General features: G+C 38.7%; 1 protein-coding gene across 3 annotated transcripts in view; it reads left to right on the top strand.

Annotated features, from left to right (window-relative positions):
* Positions 1 to 18,572, top strand: part of prkcz (protein kinase C, zeta) — a 144,171-nt gene that overhangs the window by 56,801 nt on the left and 68,798 nt on the right. Inside the window, exon 1 of one of the 3 annotated variants that reach the window (XM_022200531.2) lies at positions 10,248 to 10,502. The exons of 1 other annotated variant lie outside the window; for it this stretch is intronic. In XM_022200531.2, coding sequence (XP_022056223.1) covers positions 10,466 to 10,502 — 37 coding nt within the window. In that variant the 5' untranslated portion in view covers positions 10,248 to 10,465. Of the gene's footprint in view, positions 1 to 10,247; positions 10,517 to 18,572 lie in introns of those variants that run through there. One more of the 3 variants, XM_051949368.1, reaches the window with a different exon arrangement.

Raw genomic sequence — 18,572 nt, 5'->3', positions numbered from 1 at the left:
TGCACATGAACCACGTCTGTCAAAAATGCCCCAACGTTTCCTCTAATAATACCTTGTGAAAAAAGTTTATGATTTATCTTACTGTTGTATGGCTGTAAGAATACTAAATCAGTATGTTTGTGGGTCATTCAGACACATATGTTGATGTTGAAAATAGGGGGAAAAACCTTTAGGAATTGCCTTCAGGAAATAGTTTTGTAGTAGTTAAAATTTAGAAAATAAAAAAACAGTTAAAAAATTAGTACAGTTTTGAAGAAATAATAATTGTATATCTGCAGGGCCAGAAGGAAAACAGATCTATTGAAATGTTCATTCTTACCCTAAGTCAATTAAATGTTCTCCTTTGGAACACTTCACAAGTTAAAAAGGTTGATTCAGTTTAGTATATGCAACTATTCAGCTGAGGCTGTCAAAGTGGAACAATGAGCTAAAAGTGACTCACGAAATGTCTGCTGTCCTCTGCAAATGTCTCTTGTTAACTGAAAAATTCCAATTTCCTAGCTCATGCAAATATGTGCATTTTTTATGACCTGTTTTGTTGTGATTCAGTTGCTTTGAAAATTCACTCTGCTTTGAATCTCCTGATATCTCCTGATATATAACTGAATACCAATAAAAGAAATTGTAACTCCTGAATATATCTGTGCAGCTTTAAACAGCTTTGATGACTTCTAACTGAAATAAATAATGATGTCATATTTTACTAGAAAAGTATAGATAAAAAAGCAATCATCTAGATATAGTAGTTGAATTTTTCTCCCCCAATCAGTCTTTAGGCTGCCTAAAATGCCATGACAATCATTGACTGGTGGGTATTAATTAGACACCATATGAGCTCTTCTCTGAAATATTCCGATATTTTCGTGTTGTGGGCAGTGAAAACATTACTTGGTGTACATAGTGGTCAGTCTGAAGAGATGGGAGACTGTTCCAGTAGTGTCCAGCACACATAACACTCCTAGATTTTTCTGTTGTTTCTCTTCAAAAGTATAACAGAAAGCAAATTTCCATTGTATTTTTCTGGAGCTTTCGTCATTAGCTATCAGTAAAATGAAGGCCTCAGCTTGTAGTTCATAACGGGGTCATTATAGCTGTCTGCATGCTGCTGTCTTACTATTGACTCATGCTCCCTTGGCACAGCAACAGAAATAAGCACCCCTTCATGTACTCCTGATTGATTTTTAACGTAGAGCAGCTTTGTTCGTGATTTGCTAATTAATTCCCTGGGTGATAAATGTTAGTACTAATAACCAAATGAGCCATCAAAGCACCCCATTACGACAGGTTTTCAGCTAGCTTTACTATCACAACAAGTCCTTTAACCAGGGCAACCATATCGGTTGTTTGGTTTCCTGATAAGACACATAGGAATGCAGCATCAGTAGGAGATAAATAACCCATTCACAGTGACTGCTTTGATAAGGATTTGTTAGAGTTGTGTCAAAAAAACAACTTTGTTAGGTTTAAGGAAAGATCATGCTTTGGGTTAAAAGTATATAGCAAGGGCTAGGTCAAAAGAAACGCTGACTTGCAGTATTATAGAGCAAATGAAGAACATACGGTTAACGTTATGGAATGCTCATGTAAGAAGAAACCTTGACAGGTTCAAACAGGACATGAAGAGCAGCCTCCTGTGTGAAAGCCCAGTGTTTTGTGGACCCATCCACCCTGACCTCCTCCTCACTTTGGGTCTGTAACACCTGACCTCCTTTGTGCCAGTCAGATTTACTATGAGCAATAGGGGGAGCTGTCACAATGGAACGCAACATTTAAACATAATAACCTGCACAAACATCTTATGCTACCATTACTTTATTAAGGAAGTGTCACTTAACAGTATGTAAAGGTTGGGACAATTCAGTCAGTGCCAACACTTTACATCACTAGCAGTGTGTTTTGTGTTGTGTTGCATTTAACACTAAGCATCTGATGACCTTGAGAATACTGACACCTAGGCTATTTGAATTTCTCCTCAGTTTTTATGACTTCTCTGAATCTGACCTGACTGATTCTTATCTTTCTTTTGTGAGAGTGGGTTGGACTCAGGAAAGGCTCAGCCTCAAAGTCTTTTTTCCCTCTCTGTCTATTTCTACTAACTGGGTTGGAAGTAAACCTTTAAGTAACATGGCACTTGTCATATCCAGCTTGAATTTGGGTCAAATGACCCTTCAGTTGAAGAAATGCTTTAGCTAAGTGCTGACAATTGAACCTCTTTTAAACCTGTCTCTCTTTGACCAATCCCTGTCTTTCAAATCCTCGGTAAAGGAATGATTAGAGCTTTGAGAACTGGGGCATTTTATATAAAGACAACCCCTCTGCTCAGCTGTGGTCGGCTTTATGGATTGCAGTTCATTTATATCATAAGCCTTTTTTTCTCTGGCACATCTCATGGGGGGCTGCACAGTGAAGTAGTGGTTAGCACTGTCGCCCAGCTTGAAGATCCATGGTTCATGTCCCAGCCTGGGCCTAGGATCTTTCTGGATGGAGTTTGCATGCTCTCCTTCTGCATGCGTGGGTTTTCTCCAGGTTCTCCAGCTTCCTCCCACAGTCCAAAAATATGCTGAGGTTAATTGGTGATTCTAAATTGTCCGTAAGTGTGAATGTGCTTGTTTGTCTCTATGTGTAGCCCTGTGATAGACTGGTGACCTGTGTAGGGTGTCCCCTGCCTTCACCCTAAGTCTGCTGGGATAGACTCCAGCCCCCTGCGACCCTAATGATGATTAAAACCCCTTAAGCTTCAGTGTACCGCCGGCGGTACACCTTCTAATTTGCATAGGAATTTCAAGAATGTCCGACGGCTGCAAACACGATTATACAAACACTATACGCCGATGGAAAGCTTAGATTCTCATGAATCCGCCGGTATAAACCACTTTCAGATGCGATTACCACAGCGGGTGAGAAAAACACATTTGTCCGACAAAAACGAATATTCATCCATCCGTTCTCTATACACAGCTTCAACGCACACAGCGCGACTCACATTTCCGGGTTTATTATTACACACAAAAAAAAAAGATTCCACAAAAAACGGCCACAATCCAACCTTTTACATCCAGACAACACAAGCCAGTAAACTATTTTATCCAAAACATGTCCTGAAGTCGGTATAAAATCCCCGAATCGGTCATTTTCAAGGAAATGCACCTCGCGATGCCCGTCCAATATTCCCTGTATTTTTCGTAATTTTTTTAATTTAAAAATAGAATATTAGCGATTTTTTTGTACTGAAAACAGCTGGAATTGACTGAAGCTTAAAGGGTTAAGCAGTATATTAATAATGGATGGATGACATCTCATGGGTTGACCGTGTGGCAAAGGTCTCTCAGGGAAGAGCTCATAAGTTTTCAGCATCTTCGATGGTTTATGCAAAATTGAATGAGGAGTTTTTCTCTTCACAAGGAGAGTGACTCAGACATAGAGGGTGATACCTACTAAAATAGGTCTGCCTCACTGTAAGACAGCCAGTCCTTCAGCACCAAAGAATCCTGACTGAAGCAATCTGTTAACCTTTAAAGACAAGAGAATCAAACTATTCAATACCAACGTACACACAAAAACAGTCTCCACTGACTCCTACACTATCTTTAAGATGGCCTGATAGCATTGTAAACAAACAAATGACTGCCTTACAGCAAGTTAACCTGCCAGCTTTTACTAAAAGAACCAGTGCTCTGAAATTGTATCAAAGCACCCATATAACTAGCCTGGTACCAGACTTCTGAATTGCAGCAATTCAAAGAGGTCACATTTTGTGTTCACTGATGCCTCCTGAACTGGAGAACTGAAAAATCCGAGGTCTGTAGTCAGGTCTAAAATGGGGGTGTAATTTAGATGGAAAAATAAGCACCTGTTTGCTCTCAGACTGAATTTGTTGGGGTAGCCAGTCTTGGACAACTCTTTAGTCATTTGAAATCTGTGTCATTTGTAGATGATTTAGTATTATTATTATTATTATTATTATTGTTGTTGTTATAATTATGTAATCACCGGCGTTTGTCTGTCTGTCTGTCCGTCTGTGTGTGTGTGTGTGTGTGTGTGTCTGTCTGTCTGTCTGTCTGTCTGTCTGTCTGTCTGTCTGTCTGTCTGTCTGTCTGTCTGTCTGTCTGTCTGTCTGTTAACAGCATAACTCAAAAAGTCATGGACGGATTTTCACCAAATTTTTACAGGATGTCCGGAAGAGCAAACGTAACAATCGATTAGATTTTGGAGGTGATCCGGATCACCGTCTGGATCCAGGATTTTTTTGAAGGTCGAAGGAGAGAAAAATCCTGGATCCAGACGGTGATCCGGATCACCTCCAAAATCTAATCGATTGTTACGTTTGCTCTTCCGGACATCCTGTAAAAATTTGGTGAAAATCCGTTCATGACTTTTTGAGTTATGCTGTTAACAGACAAACAGACACAGACACACACAGACACACACACACACACACACACACAGACACACACACACACACACACACACACACACACACACACACACACACACACACACACACACACACACACAGACAAACGGCATGGCGGAGGTATGCGCTCTCCGAGTGCTTTTCTAGTTATTATTGTTATTAGTGTTATTATTATTAGCATTATTATTGTTATTATTACTTTAGAGTGGAAGGATTTCTTTTAACCCTTTAAGCGTCAGTCAATTCCAGCCGTTTTCAGTACAAAAAATCGCTAATATTCTATTTTTAAATTAAAAAAATTACGAAAAATACGGGGAATATTGGACGCGCATCGGGAGGTGCATTTCCTTGAAAACGACCGATTCGGGGATTTTATACCGACTTCAGGACATGTTTTGGACAAAATAGTTTACTGGCTTGTGTCATCTGATGTAAAAGGTTGGATTATGGCCGTTTTTTGTGGAATCTTTTTTTTGTGTGTAATAATAAACCCGGAAATGTGAGTCGCGCTGTGTGCTTTGAAGCCGTGTATAGAGAACGGATGGATGAATATTTGTTTTTGTCGGACAAATGTGTTTTTCTCACCCGCTGTGGTAATCGCATCTGAAAGTGGTTTATACCGGCGGATTCATGAGAATCTAAGCTTTCCATCGGTGTATAGTGTTTGTATAATCGCGTTTGCAGCCGTCGGACATTCTTGAAATTCCTATGCAAATTAGTAGGTGTACCGCCGGCGGTACACTGAAGCTTAAAGGGTTAAATCATTTAGAGATCTTTATATATCTGTTCACAACATTACTAAAATCCTGCAACAGCTCTTTAGATCTTGGTAAGATGACACCACACACTTCAACAGCAAAGAGGACAGTAGACCCCAGATGTCAGAGGTTCCATTGTCACAAAAGTAGGTTTTAACTTTGGCACCTATTTGTGACCCTGTGATTGTAATTTAAGGTATTTAAAGCTGTGATAAATGTATTTGTATAAAAAAAGGTTGAGAAAACCCTCTGTTTCCCATAGGATGTACTTAGTTTTTCACATGACTGTATGTCTTTGATTATTGTGAACACTGTGAAGTGTAGCTGCTGCTAGGACCCACTAATTCATTAAAATGACACCAGGGGATGGATATGTTGCTGTTACTCACTGGTTAGGGAAAAACAAATCACACTAAGTGCCCCACTCCAAACAGTATTATCACTAAGCACAAATACACAATGTGAAGTTGAATAAAGGGAACAGATAGAGTTTCAATTATTTGGCTTTACTTTGTCTATCCCCTTTAAGGTGTCTTTTGGTAAATTAAAGTCTGTTTTATGTTTTAAACAGTTTTCAATGTAACTTTTTACTGCTCTGCAGCCTAAAATCAATTTAAACAGAAAACATGCACAACAATTTGAATTTGCAGCTGACCTGTGAATATTCCTAAAATATTGCACACTAGACAGACTCCTGGATTAGTAAAGTAAAATCCTTATTTAGTATTATTGATTTATTTTCTAAAACAGCTTACAGTGTAATTTTCTTGATGCTCAGGGCAAATTGTTCAAGATTCAACAAAACAGATGGTCTGCTGGTGTCTGGTACAAAGCTAAATTAAGAACGTATTGTGTGGTGAAAAATAATTAGAATATAGAGCCGTGTGAAGTTTAATCTAACTAAACGTCAAAGATATCTGTGTGTGCAGTTATGGTACATGTCCATTACCATCAGCGATAGAATCAGAATACTGGTCTCTCTAAAGTAGGAAGACTTTGTTTGCGAAGTGATTTAGGGAAGAGTGTTCATTTAGAAAAGCAAAGTGTATAAAATACATTGAAAAGTGTTACATAAAATGTATTATTAGTGGTGTGTCTTACCATGTAACAAAATACCATTACCTACACCTTTAGTTAGGATTGTAAACATATCAAAACAGAAATAACCACAATAAAACTGTTAAATATAAAATGATGAAAGAGTTTTTAATTGTACAACAGACAGATAACATGTTTCCCAGTACAGTCCAAGATGATTGTACCTGAGCTGGACAAAATAATATAGTAAAAAGTTAAATCAAGTATTTAGCCCATGAAGTCCATGACTCCATGGCTCTGTGCCTCGATTACAGATAAGCGGCAGTGGATAATGAGAATAATAGTGAGATGAAAAAGACAAAGGCAAGGAATGACCGTTCACCTTAACGTGTAATTGTCCTCACAGCTTGACTCCTTTGTGGTGGAAGTTGTTTTGCACAAAGAACACTGAAGCACAGACAGAACTCTTTTCAGTGCAGTACTTCGCTTATAGCTTTTAAGACAGGTTTTGGCCAGGAGGTGCCTTGATAGAAAATGTGAAACTGATTATATGAAACTGAGCTACAGTATGACTCAGGAGGGAAACCTTTTGTGTTGCTGATTTTATGTATACAGTGTGGGACTGGAGACAAGGTTCTTTGTTTTCAGTGTAGTACCAAAAGCACTGACAATTTTAGGACTATTGCACAGTAGTTGGGTTTTTTGGAAGTAATGTTGGATGGACACGTTTACATGCATGACACAGTGACTGAATAACTAATAATGTGAGCACAGTGAAGGAAGTCTAAATGGGGATATTTCTTGGAGCCAAGATCTGGTGGCCAACAGCACCTTATGGAACTTTTACAGACCAATTAGCAAAGGCCAAAATCAAGTCACAATATTGGAAGCATCCAAACATTAACCTTGAGTCCATGAATTATAAAACGGTCTGATTTTTAATCATCAAGCATCTGATAAAAGTATCAAGTATCAAAGACCTGAACTTGGCAAGTTTAGAGCCACTATTTTATCTGCACCAAAAAAATTGAGATATTTTATATCCAACATTACATCCTTACAGCCGCTACCTCTGCTGCTAATCTTGTTCTGTCGGCTGAATTTGGAGTGGCAGGCATGTCCTACTATTGAACCTCTGCAGTGAATAGTGTTAGCCTGGAGCACATCTGTTCAGAAGGCTAATCCACAAAAGGCTGGTCTCTTGCGTAATGCTCCCACTGGGCAACCACTTCAGCTAGCAAAAACAAACCATGCAACAATGGTGTTACTAAAGCTAGCCGTGGCGAGGCTACATGCTGAGCAGAAAGAGCTCTGCTAAGTGAAATCAAGCCAGGTTAGGTCTGAGTGCTGCCAACTGAGCTGACCTCATTTCAGAAGCCTGCCCTTGGCTTTCCCCCTTCAACTAATTCTCCTTCTTTCTTCTATTCCAACTCCTGTCAGTCTCCTTTCTTTTCAGTCACACTTTGCTTTTTCACTGTTAACAATGTTTTTGTTTTTTTTAAAACTCATATTCTTGCATCTATCTTTAAGTCTGCATTCCTGGGCTCAGTGCACCCCATACCTGTCCAGTTCACCTTGCTGCTCTTCTTTGTTGTTTGTGATATTCTGAAGTCATAGCAGTTTTTGCAAAGCCCTGCAATCTTATATAATCTGGCACCAGATACAGTACAATGGCCTGTCAATGTTAGGACCCTCACGGACAAAGGAGCTGAAATGCTATGTTATTATTATTTTAGTAAAAGCAACACAAGCATTTGATATCCGCATTTGTACAGTAGGCTTCCATCCCAATGTTGGAGCTGGTTGATACCAGACATTAACTGAATTGCTGGTACTGTAGGATGCATTTGGATTCAGAGGATTCGTCATGGAAAGGGTTCAGAATTAAATTAGAAAAATGTAAAAGCATCTGATCACGGAAGCAGCAATAGCAGACAAGTACAGTAAAAGTCTACAAGTGACTACTGTAAAAAACATGAGCAACTTAAATATTTTATGATCTGTGCAAAAGTGAATAAAAGCTGCAGTGGTTTCTTAAGATGGATAAAGTCAGCTAGTCTAGCTGGAAATTCTTTAAGTGAGTGCCAATACCTACACAGAGTAGAGAGAATGTGCTATCTTCATTTCCAATCACTCAGTTCCCCCCAGTGGAAAACCCCTTTAGAAACCATACAACTTATGTTTCCTAACACACTCCACTGTTTTCAGCTACAGTGTTGACTCAGAGTGAATGGGTGCTGCAATACACAGCCTGCTCCTGGCAAGGCTGATAAAGTAAAAATGTCTTGAAGGTTACTTTGATAACGCAATGTGTCCAGCCAAGTGAATAGCCTTCCACCCTCGCTGTGAAGGAATGCAGAAAATGCTTGCACAACCTCCCCAGTGTTGCAACACTGACGGGCAAGGATATGCATACAGTAAATATGTCCAAGTGTCTGTTTGGCTGAAAGAGGGACATCTCTGGGTGCGTCTATTGAAAAATAATCAAAGTTGTTATGGTGGATTTGATGAGATTTAATCATCCTGTTATCCACAGCATTAGCTTTTTCTCAGGAGTATTTTGAGTTTCCAGATTGATGATTCTAAATTGTCTGAAGGTGTGAATGAGTGTGATTGTTTGTCTTTATGTGTAGTCCTGTGATAGACTGGGGACCTGTCCAGGGTGTCCCCTGCTTTCACACTAAGTCAACTGGGATAGACTCCAGCCCCTTCACAACCCTAATGAGGAGCTGGCAGTGTATAGATAGTGGATGGATAGATCTTTGTGTTTCAGTTCTATGTACTGGGAAACACCTCAGTGTGTTTAATGTATTCTTTGTTTAGACACCGAAAGGCCCAGGTGATGTGGTCAGTCTGTTGATGTGTTATATAGCTGTAATAATAGCATATATTATTAGAGTACTCCACTGCTTTTCATGACCCATCATGACATGTACACAATAAATGCTGCAAGCAATGTTTTAATTCATCCACGATTACATTAGACCTTCTTATGGCAGAAAATACATGAATATTTAAATGCAACAGAACTTAACCTGATAAATCAATAAAACTGAGGAGGATAAATGATGGCTATAAGATGCTAGTATATACAAATACACTAAATCTGAATATTTAATATAAACGCCATCAAGTGCGAAAGTTAACCCAATCTAAGTTTTAAACTGTGGTATCGTGGTATGCAGGCTTTGTTTGCACAGGACAGTATGGGAAAAAATGGAAAATGTGTATGGTAAAATATATGGAGCATGTAAAGTTGCCATTTTCTTCTAGTATTGTTAAAACCTGTGGTGCATTTGACCTTATTTTATTCAGTCCTGAAAATATCTTTACGGATACATTATTCTTACCAAGTTTTTTTTTTTTTTTTTTTTTTTTTACTACTTTGAATGACATGATTTTAAGAACAATTCTTGTTGTCCTTTAGTTAATAATTTCCTTGTTCTGATTCAACCATTGATCTTGACTTCTCTTGAATTAAAATTAAACAGTTTGGATGTAAAACTGAATGAAACTGACATGTTAAAAAATGTTTCAAACCCCCATAAAATAGGTTGTAGCTTTTATCCACACACTTCAAAACATTTTCTAACTCTAGAGTATGCGTTAGCTGCTGTTCATACATAGTGCAGCTTAGCATTAGCAGTCACATACATATCCAGTAGCACAAAAAGCTCTAAAAAAAAGTGCTATAAATGCATATTGCGACTGGCTTCTGGGAAAGTATAGCTATCATCCAGGATGTGTTCCAGTAGGTACAGTCACTAAAAATAGTCCAGATTTATATTTGGGTTAAAACCTGTTGTGTGCAGAAAATGCTGTTGTTGGATGTAGAGCTACTTCTGCCATCTTGTGGGCTAAAAGCTGCCACTGCAACATGGATGCAGACAGCAGGCTGCTGTGAAATTCTCATCATGTGGTGTGATCCCTGTGCAGTGAGGAATATTTGATGATAACCACAAGAAAAAAATTCTACTTTGGAGCTGGTCCATGTTTGCGTATGCCTCCTCTGATGTATTGTATTTGGGGTGTCGGTGTAGTGTGACAGGAAGCTTAAGAGAAGCAGCCTGGAGGGGACGAAAAGCAAACAAGGAGGGAGGGGAGGGAGGAGAGAGCAACATAAGAGCGAAGCTGCTTGGTGAGAGCAGGAAGAGGAGGAGGAGGAAAGCAGGATGAGGAGAAGAGTAGCGGAGGAGGTGCAGGAAACCACCATGAGATCTACGGTGTGAAGGAGCGGAAACGTTCAGCAGTAGGGATGCTGCTCACGCTGCTTTTCTACCTTCGAGTCAAAGGTAGGGGATGTGGGGTGAGTGTGAATGATTCTGTAAACGGGGATTTTGGCAATATCAGGTCAGCTGAGGTCTGTGCAGACATGTCAGGCTTAAAAGAAAGGTTGAATGAGGACTGAGTTGAGCTGAGGTGATCTAGTTTTCCTTTGGATCAGTGATGACATCATTAAGTATCAGCCAGTGAAGGAAATACAGTCGGTTGCTATTAGGATGATGCTAGTTTCTAATTTCTTATCTTGGTAGGGCTGAATACATGAAAATCACTCCACTGTCTTGTTGCATGCAAACAGAGCATGAACTAGATCCATTTTCTGTTCTATCAGTTAGACGCCAGAACTGTTTAAGCATCTAAACTAAATATGCTTTGTGTCTTTGCTGGGAGCATGTAAGACTCTTCTCTGTCCACGGTGACAACTTGTGCCTCTCAGTTGTTTCCAGTATCAGAGAAGCTGCTGACTGGGATTCATGTAACCTATTAGAAACCCCTCAGTCTGTCTGTGTCCATGAAGAAGTGACTAATAGCAATGTAATATCTGTAAATACTTATTTGTGTTTGTTGATTTAAGGACAGTGTGTGTTTTGTTTCAGGCAACACTTTGGTCGGTCACACTCTGCTCTACATACTATTTATTACTGCAGTTCAGTAAATTAATTATTTAAAATTGTCACAGTTGACACAGAGAGTGAACGTTAAGCTTTTGAGACACTGGGATGAGTCAGTTTACCTTTTGCTTGTCCAGGCATGGAGGTCACTTATCAACATGAAAATGACATGCAGCCGTGAAGTAAAACATTGTTTATCTTGTTTGCTTTGTCTTAATATTTTGTATTCTGCAAATTGTTCTGTAAAATGCCACTCAAAGGTGCATTTATCATTTTCAAAATATTACCTACCAGTAATTAATCTTTTAATTATTTTTATTCACATATGAGCCAGTATGAGCTCTATAGATCATCAATCATTTTTCTGGCTTTTAATAAGATGACTTACTATGATGATGGTTTACAGGTGCATGTGGTGAATGAGTAGTACATGTGCTACAAAAAGCCACAGCTGTGTGTAATGGTCACATTTAGTAGTATTTCTGTTGTTTAGGCAATCCTCTTAACTTGGCTGACAAGCTGACGCTCCTCCCCTCTCCAGATAGTTTTGTTTAAATGGTTGTATTTATATAGCGCTTTTATCCAAAGCGCTTTACATGATACATCACATTCACACACACATTCACACACTGATGGCAGAAGCTGCCATGCAAGGCACTAACAACGACCCACCAGGAGCAATTAGGGGTTAGGTGTCTTGCTCAGGGACACCTCAACATGAGCACAACGGGCCGAGGACCGAACCGGCAACCTTCCAGTTACAAGACGGCCACTCTACCCACTGAGCCATGCCGCCCCTGTTTATAGCTTAGTCAATGCATTTGGGGGTCAACGTGACAAATTTAGTGAAAGTTGATCACAATTTCATCAGCTAATGTAATAGTTATGGTATACATAGTGCATTCCAATATCTATACTACCACATTATGGTACACACGTGGACAAAATTGTTGGTACCCCTCAGTTAAAGAAGGAAAAACCCACAATTCTCACTGAAATCACTTGAAACTCACAAAAGTAACAATAAATAAAAATTTATTGAAAATTAAATAATCAAAAACAGTCATTACTTTTGAATTGTTGATTAACATAATTATTTAAAAAAACAAACTAATGAAACAGGCCTGGACAAAAATGATGGTACCTCTATAAAAGATTGAAAACTATTTGACCAGAGTGACATGATTAACTCAGGTGTGTCATTTAATTGACATCACAGGTGTTTCCAAACTCATAATCAGTCAGTCTGCCTATTTAAAGGGAGACAAGTAGTCACCCTGCTGTTTGGTGAAAAGGTGTGTACCACACTGAACATGGACAACAGAAAGCGAAGGAGAGAATTGTCCCAGGACATCCGAAAAAAATTATAGACAAACATCTTAAAGGTAAAGGCTATAAGACCATCTCTAAACAGCTTGAAGTTCCTGTGACAACAGTGGCTCATATTATTCAGAAGTTCAAGACCCACGGGACAGTAGCCAACCTCCCTGGACGTGGCCGCAAGAGGAAAATTGATGACAAATTGAAGAGACAGATCGTTGGAATTGTATCCAAAGAGCCCAGAGCAACCTCCAAAGAAATTAAAGGTGAACTCCAAGGCCAAGGTACATCAGTGTCAGATCGCACCATTCGTCGTTGTTTGAGCCAAAGTGGACTTCATGGGAGACGACCAAGGAGGACACCACTGCTGAAAAAAACTCATAAAAAAGCGAGACTGGAATTTGCAAAAATGCATGTTGACAAGCCACAAAGCTTCTGGGAGAATGTCCTTTGGACAGATGAGACCAAACTGGAGCTTTTTGGTAAGGCACATCAACTCTATGTTCATAGACTCAAAAAGCAAGCATACGAAGAAAAGAACACTGTCCCTACGGTGAAACATGGAGGAGGCTCAGTAATGTTTTGGGGCTGCTTTGCTGCATCTGGCACAGGGTGTCTTGAAAGTGTGCAAGGTACGATGAAATCTGAAGACTATCAAGGCATTCTGGAGAGAAATGTGCTGCCTAGTGTCAGAAAGCTTGGTCTCAGTCGCAGGTCATGGGTCTTCCAACAGGACAACGATCCAAAACACACCGCCAAAAACACCCAAGAATGGCTGAGAGAAAAGCGTTGGACTATTCTAAAGTGGCCTTCTATGAGCCCAGATCTGAATCCCATTGAACATATGTGGAAGGAGCTGAAACATGCCATTTGGAGAAGACACCCATCAAACCTGAGACAACTGGAGCTGTTTGCTCATGAGGAGTGGGCCAAAATACCTGTTGACAGCTGCAGAACGCTCCTTGACAAATACAGAAATCGTTTAATTGCAGTGATTGCCTCAAAAGGTTGTGCAACAAAATATTAAGTTATGGGTACCATCATTTTTGTCCAGCCCTATTTCATTAGTTTGTTTTTTTAAATAATTATGTTAATCAACAATTCAAAAGTGATGGCTGATTTTGATTATTTAATTTTCAATAAATTTTTATTTATTGTTACTTTTGTGAGTTTCAAGTGATTTCAGTGAGAATTGTGGGTTTTTCCTTCTTTAACTGAGGGGTACCAACAATTTTGTCCACGTGTGTATGCCACAGAAAAGACTTGGAATGTCCCAGTATATGGTATGTTGGATGTCAAAAATGACAGGATGTCCTACTGTATCTGGTTGGTTCGCAGTATTCTTGCTCACAATCCTCTCTGCAGTAGATGACAGTTTTATGTATGTTTATATTTATTTTATTTTTAAAATGGAACAGTTCATATTAATGGCCATTACCATGTAAATATGAGACAGATTTTAGCTGTACGGCTAATTTCCATCTTGTGTCCCACTGGCAGATCAAAAATAAAGAAATTACAGAAACATAATACTGTCACTAAAAAAGACATACAAAAAAGAAACACAAGCAACAAATGATAACATATAGTGCACATAACAGACAAAAGCTAGGGGACCAAGGCAAACTACCAAGCAGTGATTAATTAACATTTACACGTGATTATATTGTAAGTTTTAAGTTGATGTTACACTATAGTCTGCAATTACTATATGAGGAAGGTTCAATATTAGGTAGCATATCCCAATTGTATGCATACTGCATGAAACAGTGCGTACTTTGTTAGGGCAGGTGTAGTATGTACTTAAAGTAAAAATTCAAAATATCGATTTGAAAGGCAGCCAGTGTTCAGTGTAGCAGCATTGCACGTGTGATCCCCATGGCATCGATGCATGTTTGGGAAAGTCCTGTTAAGCTACTTGGCAACAAAAAATAATTTTTGGTTGCCACTTGTTTGTAGAGCACACTTGTGAATTTGTTAGCAAGATTTGACTGCAGCATTCATGAAGATCAGTGTGTTGAAGTAACAATCTGTGTTGAGCTGTTACATGTAAGTAAAGGTGTTGGATATTGAAGAAACTTTGTGGTGCTGTCATGGCTTAAACTACTGTTCTGTGTTGCCTCTTACTTCTTGAAGGGACTGAAGTAACTTTGTCTGGGTGACTCATTTGATCTCTGATTTCTGCAGTTGTTTCCCTTTTATCTATTTGTCTGTATTCAAGATCTGAAGGATCAAGGTCGGACAAGACTACAGAGGAACTTTGTCCTAATTTTTTTTAGGGTTCTGTGAGGAACCCTTTTGAGGGGGAGTTGTTGGGCCCCTCTGCATGCCTACTGGTTCTGGAATGACAGTACACAAGGTAGTACAGGGGCTTAATTGTCCACACCAAATTGTCCACTTTATCCCCTTGTTAAACTACTTGCATCAACCGCACAGCTGACCAGTGGATAAAACAGTGAAAATTCATCAGGGATCTTTTACGCTCTTTCATTCATTCTGTTTTTTTTGCTAGCTCTATCAGCACACACAATAATGGACACATCACCAGAGGCTGAAAAGCTATATCTGACAGCATAATGAAATATAATTCTGGCTGTTTTGGTATTTTACTGTGGACTGCAGACTCCAAATATCCCAGATAAAACTCTGAGGACTTGAAACTAGTGTCCTCACTGGTAGGGCTCCTTTAAGAACTACCGTAGATTGGTATTAAGATGGATCAACAACAAAGGCAGTGAGACCAGTATTTGATGATGGGGTCTTCTCAGCTGTGAGTTGCTTGGTTTCTTGTTTTTTGTAACCTTGAATTGAATTAGGACAAAGTTAATTGAATGATTCCCTTTGAGTTTTTGGCCATTAGTCACTCACTAAATGGCTGTGGGCCAAAAGTCATTAGAATAATCAATAATGAAAATATTAGTTTGATAGGCACCATGGAAAGAAACTAAAAGAACTGATTAGAAAATCATTTGTGAACATTTGTTTTCAAATCTAGTAAGTAAAATATAGCATATTTATAGTCTTTACATGCAGTGAATTGCTTACAGTTGAGTGGAAGCTGTTTTATTTTTCAGTTTGATGTGAGACATACGAAGGAGTTATGATAAGTGAACAAGCGATAAAAGACTAACATGACCGCTCATAGGTAGGGCCACTGCACAATTTTCTGCTCTCTCATTATAGTCTGTGGTGAACAGGGGTGAATTAGCATGACATGGGATCTTTTGTTGATGGCTGATGAGTCTCTTTATGCTCAGATTTTATTGGGTGAGTTCAGTGTGCTCTCTGTGGTCTTTATTTCTTGAGTTCCTAACTACAGAAACATGGTGGAAGTTCTGAAAGACTGGCCATCTTTTTCTTAAACTAGCTACATTCACAGCATCCCTGCATGTGTCTGCTATATGTGAAACAAAGCACAGGGTCATCAATAATGTAGTTGTTGTATAGATGCTCCAGCTGCTCATATTGGCACTCTGATGACCAGGTTATTTGTATGGATGTGCAGCTTTTATTTCTTGTCCATGTTTACATTTAGAAAAGATGAACAGAAAGTTGTTTTCTCCCTGTGACAGCCTGCAACACCAGGCTGTTGAGCTGAATTGCAAAGTCAGAACTGTCAGTACACACCCACAGAGCAGTGAAGTAAAAGTGAATGTGATAGAGACCTCCAAATTCCAGGACCAATTCATTTAGGCTGACGATTTGCATAAGTAATATTCAAATGCTCATGAATCCTTAACCAGTATGAGTATATAAACCTGCAGCATAGGTAGCAAGTACCGTTGCTCAAAAAATATGCCTTAGATGTTCTTTGGGGCTTGAACTACATTTTTATGATTAGCTCAGACATGCTCAAATTTTTCTTTATTAGACATGCATGCGTGCCTTTCTGCTGTGACGATACAAATAATAGCAGTTCAAAGCAGTGTAATCATTCCAATCCGTCAGAATTACATTTTTGCATTTATAGGTAATGAGAGTGTGTGGTAGTACTAAATAAATAGAACCGCATGATGAACAGAGTACTCAAAATCAGTTCACTGTGAATCCTTCAGATTTCCAGGTAGGCAGTGACCACATTACAAAGAAATCTGCTAGAAATGAGCCCCATGTAAGCGCTTCTGTCTAGTTATACAGTGTAAGTGTGGAGGCTCTTAAAGAGACAATGTGCACTGCAATAGCACTAACATGTTGTTTATAAATAAAAAGGAAATTAACAATTGAAAAGCAGATTACTATCCATCTCTTTTGTGGTAATATTTTGGCAATAGTCACATTGTTATACACAAGTAAAACTGAGTCTAATGAGCTTTCACAATCCTTAAACACTGTTGATCACAGGATAGTTACAACTGAATACTGACCACAAAAAACACTTGAATAGAAATGCTCACCAGGCACATGAGCCAAAAGTTTGCTAGATTCTGAGTTTTCTTTTCTTCTGTTTGTCACACTGGCTGGGTCAATATGTTCTTGCTCTGAAGTAAATAAGAACTTGCTTTTCTGTGCTGTAGAAATCCAAACCCCACATATTAAAACTTTTTTGGGGGAACCACTGGGAAAAATGGCAGGAGGGCTGAAACTATACAGCAGATACATCAGGCTACAAAATGTATTGACATATGGTGTCACAGACCACAACAACTGGGACTGGTCCACTTGATTTCCAGACATGGCAATGGTGATATGCCTACTGCAATGGTAGTGTAAAGACCTATTTCTCACTTACAAAAGTCTTCCAAGTCATGCACAGACTTTCGGTTCCAACATCTTGCTCTTTTTTGCATTGCGGTAATCTCCAGTAACATTTGTTAGCATCAACTCCAACATAATCTGCACCGTTTCAGTCATAGTTGTTTGATGTACTTGAAGACAATGAACACAGTGACATGGAAACCCACTGCTAACTAGTGCGCAGATGATGTAATCGTAGAGCAACGCACAAGTATAAATGCCAACAAAGGCATAAACCATTTGCGTAGACTGTGTAGATTCATCTCAGAAGCATAAATCAAGCTTTTGTGGCCACATCATGTCATGATTTCATAACAAATTCATGCTTGCATCACATACTGTGTACAGAGGAGGCATAGAAGGACAGGCAAACAGGAAAGCAGAACCCACTAGATTGTCTGGTAATGTAAACAGTCTAGTAGGAACAACTCATATGAAACATTTGATATTAATGTAGAGGTAGAAAAAGAGACAAATTTAAAATAACAAATAAATTGAATTTGCCTTGTCAGAACTGCAAAGACTGAGCATAGAACAGATAAGGTATTACTATAGTGTTTCAGTATTAATATCAGAATATAGGAGGTTAAAAATAAATAATAATAATTTCTTCATAAGTGTACGAAGGATCATAAATTGTTCCTCAGATGATATTAACCTCCTAATAATAAGTGTTCATGCACAAAAGCACCACATTATGATTTCCAAGCAATGCTAATTTTGATCCCCCCAAAAATGAATTTCTGATTATTTTTAGACACAGAAACATGAAGCTACAGACTGTATATGTGTGCTAATTACTTGCACAGCAAATTGTAACAGTGTTAACAACTAAAGAATGGAGTCGCTGATGACAAGCACTTCAGTATTAGTATAATAATAATACCCATAACAAGGTTATTGATATTGATTTATTGGTCTTTTGTCTCTCGATGAGTGATTTTCACTGAGTTTAGCCTGGTCTTTTTGTTTAAAGAGTAAAGGATTCAGACAGCACTTTTAGCAGTGAAGACAAAATACATAAAGTAGTAACTATAGATTTATTATAAATGTAGTGGTAGATAAAATTTACAATTATTTATACTGTGGTCCTTGGGTCACCGTGAGTTTTCATTGGAATCTGAATTGAGATAGTTAAGTCCTAGTCTGATGACATTTTCCAGTGGTTTAAAAAAATATATACCATTTCAATTTATATGCTTACCAACTGAGTTGTTCTATAACTGTTTGGATAACAAAGCATACCAACTTGAGAAAATCCCACACTGAACTGAAAGTCTTCTAGCTAATGACTTGGGATGAGTACACATACTGTTAGACCTGTAGTATTTCCAAATAGTAAAAAACAACATTTGGGTAGAGAAGTATTGTGCAGGTCATTAAAAAAATAAATGTGGTTGCTCACAAATACTGCAA

The sequence above is a fragment of the Acanthochromis polyacanthus genome, chromosome 6 (assembly GCF_021347895.1).
Source record: "Acanthochromis polyacanthus isolate Apoly-LR-REF ecotype Palm Island chromosome 6, KAUST_Apoly_ChrSc, whole genome shotgun sequence".
Lineage (NCBI taxonomy): Eukaryota > Metazoa > Chordata > Actinopteri > Pomacentridae > Acanthochromis > Acanthochromis polyacanthus.
The sequence above is the reverse complement of the archived record's forward strand: the minus strand, read 5'-3'. Positions and strand labels throughout refer to the sequence as shown.